This window comes from Balaenoptera physalus (genome assembly GCF_965194825.1).
Source record: "Balaenoptera physalus genome assembly, chromosome: 1".
In the NCBI taxonomy this organism is placed as follows: Eukaryota; Metazoa; Chordata; class Mammalia; order Artiodactyla; family Balaenopteridae; genus Balaenoptera; species Balaenoptera physalus.
The window spans coordinates 5,738,533-5,751,374 of record NC_138882.1 but is presented as its reverse complement, the minus strand read 5'-3'; the positions used below and the strand labels follow the sequence as shown (position 1 = coordinate 5,751,374).

The 12,842-nt window shown below is 34.7% G+C and overlaps 1 protein-coding gene across 7 annotated transcripts in view; it reads right to left on the bottom strand.

Annotated features, from left to right (window-relative positions):
- DENND1B (DENN domain containing 1B) overlaps nt 1-12,842 on the bottom strand; it is a gene marked incomplete at its 3' end in the record, with an annotated part of 254,700 nt that overhangs the window by 142,832 nt on the left and 99,026 nt on the right. For all 7 annotated transcript variants that reach the window (XM_082425576.1, XM_082425578.1, XM_082425579.1 and 4 more), the window contains one exon: nt 12,090-12,209. In XM_082425576.1, coding sequence (XP_082281702.1) covers nt 12,090-12,209 — 120 coding nt within the window. The remainder of the gene's footprint in view (nt 1-12,089; nt 12,210-12,842) is intronic.

Genomic DNA, 12,842 nt, shown 5'->3' with positions numbered 1-12,842 from the left:
AATACAAACATCAGGTGAAAGTTTCAAAACTTATCATTAATATCCACAGGAGCTGAAAAAAGAACAGGATGCTTATTTTTTTTTTATTGTTCTAATCTAGTATTTTTTTTTAACATCTTTATTGGAGTATAATTGCTTTACAATGGTGTGTTAGTTTCTGCTTTATAACAAAGTGAATCTGTTATACATATACATATGTCCCCATATCTCTTCCCTCTTGCGTTTCCCTCCTTCCCACCCTCCCTATCCCACCCCTCTAGGTGGTCACAAAGCACCGAGCTGATCTCCCTGTGCTATGCGGCTGCTTCCCACTAGCTATCTATTTTACGTTTGGTAGTGTATATATGGAAGCAACCTAAGTGTCCATCGACAGATGAATGGATAAAGAAGATGTGGCACATATATACAATGGAATATTACTCAGCCATAAATAGAAACGAAATTGAGTTATTTGTAGTGAGGTGGATGGACCTAGAGTCTGTCATACAGAGTGAAGTAAGTCAGAAAGAGAAAAACAAATACCGTATACTAACACATATATATGGAATCTAAGAAAAAAATAAGAAAAAAAAAAAAAAGGTCATGAAGAACCTAGGGACAAGACGGGAAGAACAGAATGTTTTTAAACAAAATGAAATCTAAAAAAGGAGAAAGAAGTGAAAAAATAAATTTTTAGACAATAAAAACAAGTTCTTAGAAATTCAAAATACAAATGCTGAAAAAAATTAAAATCAATAGAAAGATTAGAAACTAAATGACGAATATCTCCTAGGAACTAGGATAAAGAGACAAACTGATAGAAAATAAGAGTAAATATTAAAATATCAGTGTATCAATCTCGACTATCATGTAGTTGACTAATAGTGGTTCTAAAAAAAAACAGAGGGGAAAAAAGAAATGAAAATTTCTTTTTAAAAATTACTAGAAAAATCCCGGAACTTTAGACATGAGTTTCCACATTGAAAGTGCCACCGGGGTAACTGTAAAATAAATGAGCCAAACCAGAGTATCAGAATGAAATTCCAGAACAGGGGCGACAGAAAAGCACCTAAGAATTTCCAAAGAGGCAAAACAGGTAGCGTACGAAGGCATCAAATCTAAAACGTCCCTGAACCTCTGTCTCAATAGCAATTTTGGGAAGTCAGAAGATAATGCCTCCAAAAGGCAGAGGTTAAATTCCTTGCAACCTAGAATTCTTTGTCCAGAGAAACTATCAATCAAGTTTGGGGATAGACTAATAGCAGTTTCAGTCTTTCTAGAACTCAAAAATTTACCTTCTCCATAATATTCTTGGGAAGCGACAAAATGGAAGAGTGAAGCAGAAAGGCGGAATATGGGGATATAGAGACAAGAAATTGAATTCCAGGGAAGAACACGTAAGTCTAAGGATAAATGTGCCAACGCCTGGCGAGCAACCAGTCCAGACGGAAACAGGAATGAGGGCCTTGGGTAGGATTTTCTGGGACAGGGGGTTGCAACAAGCTGACAGCCTCATGTGGGAGTCTGGAAAAACCTGGGTGAGTATGTGCCAAAGCTCTGACAGTTTGGGGAAAATCTGAGAATCAGAAGTTAGTATAGGTAATCTCAATTTTCACGTTTAAATTACTCAACTCTTCTAACCCTAGTGCTTAGATAGCTGATCTACTTTCTACCGTATCTTTTGCTTACAAAAAAAAAACCTTAAACATTACTAATACTGTTTTTAGATTATCAACTCAATATCATGCAAATTACCATATCATATTTTCCATACTCATTATCACTCAATGAAATAATTTTCATTGAGGATGTCCTGCCAAGACACACTGTAGTTCCTTGGATACAGTACAATTTCTTTGATTTGAAGTCATTTCATAGTCACATTTCAACTTTTAACAACCTGAAGAAATTGCTATTTCAAGAAAATGTCAATGTGTTATGTAATTCAGATCTATACGCTCAGATGAGATGAGACCTAATCTATTCAAGGAACATGCAGGTCTGTTTCTATCCCACTCTCAAGAATCTTAAGATAAAGCAAGATTTATTGACTTTAGGTGGTTTGCATGTCTATCTGTTAATCCTTATATTGTCATTTTCACCTTACTCAAATAATGTGGAACTGTGTTTAAACTTCCTTCCTGGTTCACTATAAAAATAAGATATGTAATAAATATCTCATAAGTTATTGCAAAGTGAGAGAATCTTTTTTTTCTAGACCAAATGTTCTGGTTTTCTCATCTTTACATTATTACTTTTCATTGATTATCTTCCCCTTCCAATTTCTTTTCAAAGTATGAAAACAAACTGGAATCCAATTTGCCATTAAAAAGCTAGTTTATACCAAAAAAACACAATATATTTGAAAGATTATGGACCTGTTTTTGAAAATGAAACAAACTGAATTAATAATTGATTAACAGTCAGTTTACTTTTCAAAATTTAACAGTGCTAGGTATTTTGGTATGATTTTATAATTGCTATTATTTTTTATTATCTCCAAGAATACTTTCAACTGCATTACATCCTGATACCAGGCTATGTTTGTTCTTTATACAGGGATGCTGGATTTTGTTCTCATGTTCATTCAACTCTTGACTCTATTATATATAGATCACTGCTATAAATCAGACTAATATAATTTTTTAACAATTACAACAAGGCTTACACCTATGAGATATTTCTCACAGTGATCTCTAAGGCTCCATCATGCTTAGTTATTTCTGTTTGGACAGTAAGACTTACTAGTCAGGTCTATGCCCATCTAGGGAGTAGAGAGCAGAATCTAAGAATCAGAGATTCCACACATTAAAATAACTGGAAGTACAGAGAATAAAACTTCTAAGGCACTAACTATATGTATGAAAATACGCTAGGTACTTTATACGTGTTCTCTCATTTAATTCTTATAATAATACTATGATGTATATTTGACTAAACTAAGGTAAAACAACTTATCCAGGCTCACAAAGCTACCAAATGGCAAGCCTGAGATTAGAACTCTGACTGAGCAATACACGCTCAGGGGTCTACCAATCACCCAATACAGGCATGTACTTCTATAATACCCAGCCTTTGAATAAACATTGTCCAATGACCAGATGTTTTCAGGAAGCTGCATAAAATGTGACAAAATTCATTCATTCTGGTTCAATCTTAAATCAGCCTACTTATAATTTCTATCCACTAAAGTAAATTCTATCTTCTAAAATTTGTTTAACTAATGTTCAGAGCATTACCTTCCTTTCTGCCTCTTAAATTATATTTTATTCATATGGGCAAATTTCCCAGCAGATAAACATCTGTTTAATTTGATTCTTTCATTTCACAGATTGGCAATTCCTTCCAATTATAGATTTTAGTACTGCTTATACGTTCATCACTGTGGATAAAAATTTTGAAAAGGATATGGCCTGCAACATGGTACAAGATCTCTGCCCAAACAACATAAATCTATCAACATCTAAGTATATTTCGATCAATAAGAAGACTAATAACTGCATTATCTATTGTCTAGCCAACATTTTTCTCTATATATAATGTTCACAAGAGGTAATGGGACAGACTCTTTCAAATTTCTACAACAGCACTGCCTGATACACCAGTAAGTACCATCACCATAAAGAACTGAGTTTAGTTACACACAATGTGCTTTGTGAACATGTACTGGTTCTTGGTGATAACTAGCTCCTTTTTTTTTTTTTTTTTTTTTTTTAGTATTTTTAAGTTGAGAGCATTCTTTTTTTTTTTTTTTTTTTAAAGCTTCTTTCTTTCTCTCTTTTTGTCTGTGTTGGGTCTTCGTCTCTGTGCGAGGGCTTTCTCTACTTGTGGCAAGCGGGGGCCACTCTTCATCGCGGTGCGCGGGCCTCTCACTGTCGCGGCCTCTCTTGTTGCAGAGCACAGGCTCCAGACGCGCAGGCTCAGTAGTTGTGGCTCACGGGCCTAGTTGCTCCGCGGCATGTGGGATCTTCCCAGACCAGGGCTCGAACCCGTGTGCCCTGCATTGGCAGGCAGATTCTCAACCACTGCGCCACCAGGGAAGCCCCCTAGCTCCTTTTTAAGAGTACATATCATTCATGTTTTTTGTAATGAAAACATCACTTGTATCCAAGTGGAACTACTCTGTAACCTAGTCACGCTCCTAGGATGTCAAGGAAACAGGGACATTTTCCGTTGCAAATAAACAACAGCATCCAGAGCGGAGGGTGCAAACTGGCTACATGCAGACATATCCAGCCCACAGTCATATTCTGTTTGGGCAACGCACCATTGTTGTTGTTGAACTGAGTAAGTGGCCAACTTCTAAATCAGATAATTCACTTAAAAATCTAGATTCCTTCTCTTAAAAATCAAAAGAACTGGCAATACTGGTTACACTTTTTTTTTTTTTTTAACTTTGCAACAAATACCTAAAGCTGGGTAACAGCTTCTGTCTTTGGATGCGGCATGTGCTATTTATTTGGATCACTGCAATTTCCTACTGTCAGCCAAACCTGCTTATCTCATTTTAGGCCCTCACCTTGTCCCTACAGGTAACTGAATTCACAACCCCTGGCATGGAGCAACTATTCAACAGGAAGTCCTGCTCACTTTTTTATATGACAAGAAAATGGTCCAGGGTACACAAAGTAGTCAATAATTCAAATATTTTAACAAGATTCCATTGCACACTTTAAAGATAAAACGTGTGCCAAAAAAATACATACACACACACATATATAAAATAAATATTATAAATTATACAAGCTTACCTTGCTCAGGTAAGAAATGTTATTCTCATTTTTTATTTTTGTGGTTTCTTAGATAATTTTCAAACAACATATGTTCAAAGCAATTAATTTTTAACTAATGTATAAGCTCCTAAGCTGATTATCATTAAGTTAAAATAGTTTTCACTAAATTTTACAGTCCCAATCTGTTTTTGTACGACCAAACACAAAAATCCCAGAGAGTTTTTTAAAATGTATTCAACATATAATGACTAAATAAGATATTTCACTTGAATTTTATAAAACTGAAAATGTAATTCTTTAACAAAGGATTCCTGGGACTCTCATAGTCTTGTAAACATACATAAATGTAAAACAAACACATGAAGGCCAATTATTTTAAAACGAAAGTCAAAGAATCTCCTAAGATTATTTCCTTAATTTTTCATAAAGACATAAGGCAAAGGACAGATGTATATGTAAAGCCATGAGTCCACTTAGTGGCAGGGAGACTTCCCTCACACTTGTGCTTCCACTATCCAGCTGATAAAACTTTTACATCCAAAAGTCAAAGGTTAAATAAAGGAGAGGAAATGTTTTTTGTCAAATAGTCAGGTAACCACTAACAGTCTAAGTGGTCAGCAGGAACCTAACTTAGAGTAATCAAATAAAACTAAGGAAACTGCCTTTCCCTGGAAAAATGTCTAATGTCTAGAGGCTGTTTTTCTGTCTGGAAAATTGACACAAAATGTGTAAAACTGAAACATTCTGCTTCTAAGGGACTTGCCTCAAGGAAGAGTGTGAAAGCCTCAAGTTTGGTATGAGTTACAGGGTAGGGGGGCAGGGAGGACTACAGAGTCCCCAAACACCAAACTGTCTTCCTTATGCAAGTATTTCATTGTGAACCCTTGGCGACAACTTTATAGTTGTAAAATTATGCTAATCAACTTAGGGGAAAAGTTATTTCTTGCATTTTTGCTATTATACGAAAGCAATTCTAAATACAAACGATGGCATGATTTAAATTAGCAATATCTCAGGGTATTTTTGAAATCTTGTTAAAGTAGGAGAGACATGCCATAGAAAAGGCTAAAGCATAAAAAATTCAAAATTAAATATTGACTTTTATATTAAATAAACCTGAATTCTAATATTTCTTCTAAAAAGTGAATGAAACAAATACAAATTAAATACACTTACTTTCAAAACTCATAATAGCATAAATCCAGTAGAAGAAGAACCCATGGTTTTGAGAGCATTGTGTGCAAATTTTCTAGCTTAGAACTCTAAGGTAAATCTAAATTACTTTCAAGTCTTATACCATGGCATCATCCAGGATGAAAAGTAGCTTTAAAGCTTTATGTGAAAATTTTCTAGCTCATAACTCTAAGGCATAGAATGGTTTTTATTAATAATGTATATAAATCACTTAGCAAAACGCTTGGCTTATAGTAAACAAACACTTAATGATGTTGCTATTAATTTATTTGTTATTATTAGTATTACCATTGTCATCTCTAACCTAAAAGTCTTTGCTCTTCAAGAAATCCAACACTCAGAGTTATTTTTTGCTTTTCTAATGAAAATTTACTACCAATTTGTATTTAATTTTACTTTGTATTAAAAAATCTTAAACATCCTTAAATGTATCCCATTTTCATTATGACTACTCTTTAGGGACCTAAAATATTTTAAAATGTTCAATATCAACAAAAACTCAAGAGATATTTATACTTTTCTTTTAAAATTTAGATCATTAAAACACAAACATTAGAAGGTAAAATAAATGAAGTTTTTTGATGAAGATATAGTTGATCACAATAAAGAAAATCTAGTGTTTAACAGGATATAAAGACACCAGGAGAAATTATTAATTTCTATCTAAGAATCTTAAATCACTGATACTAAAAATGACCTCTGAATAATCAATCCAGTATTATCTCGCAACAGAATAACTAAAAATGCAGTATGTTTCAATATAAATGCATTAATTTTTCACAAAAGACAGCTTCAAGAAAATGATGCTAAAATTTTTTCATATTTGGAAGTCATAATATACTCCAGGTAAAGAAATAAGTAACTAATTTTAAAAACTATAATCAGAAAGGAAATCATCTTTGTGCTAAATCTCAACTTTTAAGAAAAAAAGTGAAATGACCAATTGTCAGGTTAAGCATGTAGAAAAATTCTCAGCACTTACAGTGGATAATATGAAAGCCATAGACGCTTTTTCAATTTATTAACTGCTTCTATATATATTCATTCACTTTACCAACTGTGAATAAACACTACAGTTAAATATTTAGTTTGCTATCCAATAGAAAGATTTATAAATGTGTCTTAACAAGCCATGGAAATAAGTCTAGAATGAACACCAAAATTTAAGTAATGGTTATGTTTTACAAATATAAGTGCCTGTATTTTCTTTTTCTTTTATTTTCTTCCAATTTTTCTGTAGTAAAATATATTACTTTTGCTAACAGAAAAGCATGGTTAAAGACATATATTTCTGTGTCTTGCTTATTCAAGTATTTTGTGATTTTTCTCAATAAATTTTAGCCCTATTAATGCTTAATTCTAAGAAGCCTTAGAATTTAGGACTTAGAATTAAGGCTGAATTCTAAGAGGACCAGGACATTCCCAAAACACTGAATGCAAACATTACTCTAAAGCCCTGGCAGCCACCAGTGAACACTCAGAACACCAGCAGAGGTGGTCTTCTCTCACAGAACCCCTGGAAGCAGCAGTCTGGAATTCAAGAAATTAGCCTTTAAATGAAGAGACCTGATTGCCCCAACCAATTCCATGAATAATTCGTTTGCTACTTCTACTTTCCCTTCCCACAACCCTCCAAATATGACTACTTAAATTCTAAGTCTTGGTTTTATATGAAACTAAACAAACTTTCTCCTACTACATCTTAAGGATACGATGAAACTGAGTGTTGTTGGAAGAGAAAAAATAGTAGGAAATAAATTGTAGGTGTAGTCACATTTCTCCTGTCCTCTCACAAAGCGTTTCCACCACGTCAAACATTCTGTATTGAAATTACAGAAAAACACTAATATCTGGCTCTAAGATGGTGATGGGAAGGTCACCTCACAAGTAATATTTTTTTCTCTTTCAAAGATCATTCTTCGCACTGTGATTCCAAATTTCAAGCATGTAGAATGAAATGCCTGTTCCCTTCCCATTCTTAATTCTGCTAGTCAACAACGACCAGCTGCTGCCTTTGGAGTATCTCCACGAAAACACACTTGTAGGACCATTTCCTCTCCTGGATGTCTTACCTGACAAAAGGTGATCTGGGTAAATTCCCACACATTTTTAATATGCTCTTTATATAGTCCTGACCTCTCAGAATTTTAGAGCAGGAAAAACTGATTAAAATTACTTTGGCTCACTGCAAGAAGTGGATGAATGCTGAAGTGTACAAAGTAAAAGAATTAGAGATCTATCCTTTTGTAAGTATATACAATCACATATTAATATATAAATCTGTTATTGACTACTCCTTAAAATATACATTTATATATACATATAACTTGTTCTTTACAAACGTAAGAACACACTATAAATATTACCTTGAAACTTTTCATCATTTCACAATATATCATAAACATTTCTCCAAGTCAGTATCTGTGTGTATAATTTTTCCTAACAGATAAATAATATTCCATTGTACTAGTCATTCATTCATTAATGTATTTAGTCAACAAATATCTATGAAGAGTTCACTATTGTAGGCGCTGGGAATACAACGCATCAGTGAACAGCACAGACAGCGCTCCGGCAGGGAGGGGGCACTAAGTGGAGCCTGGGGAACGGGCCATAAAGCACCTAATCAATTCCTCCTGAGGGACATCTACGTCCAGCGGTTTTGCTCTTATAAACCATGTCATAATAAATAACTTTGCTCACACTTTACTGCTCACCACTGGGAATATTCCTGAGATTTAAATTTCAGGAACTGGAATTAACTGAGTCAAGGAGAAGGAGACTTTAAAAATCTGATAGATATTTTTAAATTCCCCGTCAAAAAGTCATGTCATTTTACAGTCCTACAAGCAGCACACGAAATGTCTATTTCCCCTCATGCTTATTTTTTTTTAGTTTTTCATTTCTGCCCATTGTAATGTGCTCGTTTCTTTTACCTTTAGTAAGGCTGAGAATCATTCACAGGTGTGCATGTGTGTGTGTGTGTGTGTATATATATATATAAAATATATACACATATATATGTATATATATGCTATTCACATTTCTTCTGTGAATATGCTGTTCAGATGTTTTACGTATTTTTCTATTCGGTTGTTTCTCTCTCTTATTGTACTCTATGGTGATTAACTCTCTGTCACAGTGGTTGTAAATATAGTCCTACCAGCTTATTATTGGAATATTCAATTTCCTTACTATATTTGTCACCAAACAGAAGTTTTCGTCATTACGTAGTCAAAAGATGCCAACATTTTTGGCTTCGGGATTCAATGTCAGGATTCAAAGGCTCTCACGGTTACAGTAGTTTTTAAAAATCAACAACAATCTCTTCTAGCACGTTTAGAGTTGCATCCTTCCTTTCAACACTTATAAAGTTAAATCTAAAGTGGTGAAGACTCAGTGTAGTCCATGGACAAACCAGAACCCGAAACACCATTATTCCTCTCACTATGGCACTCACCGAGACTTGCCAAAATTATTTTCACAGACGTACACCGATTACACCTTAAAATAGGTATTTACCTACCCATCACAACTTTCTAAATAAATTGCTGAATTTGATTATATTTTCATTCTCTGTTCTCTAATTTACTGGCTATTCTCTAAATTGGCTATTCTCAAAGAACACCGTTGCATGCTACTTTCCAGGACAATGACTGAGACATGCCATTAACACCTATAAGATGGCACTCTTTTAATTTTCTAGGAAAAAATAAGCTGTAGGATAGAATTTTCTCAATTTAAGATTCTCATTCTCCGCCACGATTTTTTCATAAAGCTTTGATACCTACTATTTCTTATCTACCGGAAAGCACCGTCAAATAACAAAAATAAAAGGAACATTTACTCTTTTTAAAAAGACTAAATAATCAATAATGTTTATTGTGAAAGGTTTTCTTTATTGGCATAGACGATTTTTTTGTTTTTTATTACATTAATATAATAGAACCATATTTTCTGCAGGTAAGACTATTCTTAATGCAGAGAACTACAACATTCAAGTCTTCTTCCACACAGACGAGTTTGAGAACTATGTAAAAATAACCTGATTATGGTAACTGCTCTAGAATCTGTTTCCTACAAACTAATGACAACTGGTTTGGAGATACAGACACTATACTAATCCTTCAATCATTTAACAAATAGCTATAGTTCATATTTTGTGTAAATATTTCAAGGTTAACAACGGCTTTCCTAAATTGAAACAGAAATGTCTAAGAATGTTTATTCTACAAGCCCATTCATAGGGACTATTGTGAAAATTTAAAAACTACTTGCTAATTATTAATAGGTTCATTGTATTCAAAGTATGTTAAGAGTTCAAAACAAAGAGAAAGATTTAGACTCTTTAATTATGGATATCAGGAACTCACTTTGGAGGCAGTGAGGTAAGCTGTAAAATAGATTCAAATATTACATAAGAATGATGTCTAACTTACTCTCAAATGGGTCAGCAAAAACAATACTACAACAGAGAGAGAGACATACAGAATTTGTGTGTGTGCGTGTGTGCGCGCGCGTGCGTGAGCGTACGTGCGCGTGTGTGTGCGCGCACACTGAGAGAGTGGGGGGAGGTGGGGAGAGACAGAAGCAGGCTAACAACTGTGAATCTAGGGGATGTGTAGACAAGAGCTCATGGTACTATTCTTGAAACTTTTCTGTAAATGTGACTTTTTAATGAAAAGACTTAACAATTCATAGAGAAAAATTAGAAAGCACGTACAGCTTCAGTCTTTCCATTAGGGCAAACTTGTCTTGGGCAGAGTGTATGAGATGATAGTCCCCTTTAAAGTGTAGCTTTGGAACTTTCAGCATGAAGCACAAGGATAAAAGGAGATCCCCCCACCCACTTTCCACATGGTCACTCCCGACCCTGCGGCCCAAAAAACTGGCTTCAAACTAGAAGAATCAGCCTACAGCTTGAAGCATAACACTCTTCTCTTCTGGATAAAACGTTAACTTTTAAGTACAACTGTTCCAGAAGAAAACGTTGTGCCTAAAGAGAGAAAGAGGCACGTCCACATTCTATTACTTATAAAGCAGTTAAACATTTACTTTTGAATAAAGATTGAAAAAAATTCTCCAACTCTTAACAAATATTCTGAGTAGAATTTATAACTTAACCCTCAAAGAATGAGAGGAATGTAGCTAAACAGCAAATGAACAGAGCAGACATCAATTTTATACCAAAGTTCTCTTGCAATACTTTATTAAATTTAACGTTATTTCTTTTACTATAAACATTTCTATAGAATCTAGCTTGACCAATATCCATATTATAATCACAGTATAGAGTCCTATTTGTATAGAACACACCTACATTTCTGAGTCATCAGGACATATTAAAGGGAAGCTAACCTTCAGGACCGTCCTCCTCAGCACTAGCAACTCAAACCCAAGGTCCACAGACAGAGACACGCTCTCAACTATCTACCGAGTGAGTCCAGGCCAACCAGGTAAGTGATGGAGGCGGACAGGCAGGGCTTGTGAAACAAGCAGACTCCTGACACGAGGTGACACCTGCTGCTCAGCACCAGCTCAGTGTTGCTGGGACAGCAAGACCAGCACTAGCAAAAGGAACGAGAAACGTGAACTTTATGCAAAATTTCACTAAAATTTATAAGGTTAGAAACACCTTCTAAAATTTTTAAAACACCATGTGGCCAAATAAAACACCTCTAAACACTTCTGCCCAGAATCACCGGTTTGCAACCTTTACCTTCGACCAACAATTCACTGTCAAAAATCCAAGTTCTGGGTCAGCAGTAGAACACATATTAACTTAACTGAATTTCTTGCATCCTACTTAATATGTGAAGCATATATTATCTGACCTCGTATCTTAATTTTTCAAAAATAAACCCACAAAAACTAATCTGTAAAAGGGCCAATTCTAACACAACATTGTAAATCAACTATACGTCAATAGAATAAAAAAAAAAAAAAAAAAAGGAGCCAATTCTTTGAAGCAAAATTCTACTGTTACTGGTAAATCTTTAAACCGAATTGATGCCATATATAGAGAGTAAATAAAATTATTTTTCAACTTAGTTGGATTTAAAGAAAACAACTAAAAAAAATATATAAGCATATTTTTAAGCATCCCAAGCATAGCAAAGTACATAAGAAAGACACCGTTAATCTATCGTGCCTCCAATTTTATTTTTTACTACAAATACTTACCTAAGGATGCATAAGCAGATTTTGCCTCCTGATGTGAGTCGGCAGAATCCAAATCTCTGTTTACTTTCAATGTCTGTCAGTACAAAGGCAAAGTGCTGTCCGACTTGATTCTGAGACACTCTAAAATACAGTAGTATTATAACACTTTAAGCCTTGCGTGAGAATTTTCTTAAAGAAAAGCAAACGCAAGAATAGATGTATGTGTGGCATTGTTTTCACCTTTCCAATCAGTTGGTTCTCAAAGCTACAATGACGTTTTAAAAACTAAAATGAGTGTGAAATGTGTAAACTAAATCATGAAGCAAGGACCAAGATAGGTTGTAACGCCTTATGGGCTGAGCAATTCAGCATATTCTAATCCCTTACTAGGGAATCATAAGGTATCTTACCGTAAGTTTTCACCTGCTTGAAAGTACTTATCAAGTATCTCGTACATTCCGAACGTGCTACTAATGGAACCGGGGAGGTGAGAAGCTGGTCATATGACGGTCCGCCCGCCCCTCCGCGGCCTCTCCTCCGGGTGACTCTAAGGCTGCTCACACAGCAAAGCGTGTTGCTGCACAGCCTAAGCCACCACCAACTCTGTGTCACTGCTTCTTGTGTTGACACTCTCACCCAATAAAGTACCATACAAATTACTGTTGGCATTTTTTTTAGCATTCTCTTCTAGAGCTACCTGTATCCTGGTAATAAATTTCCAAGTACAAAATAAGTATACAATTTCTATAAAAAAAAGCTTACTACAAAGAATCT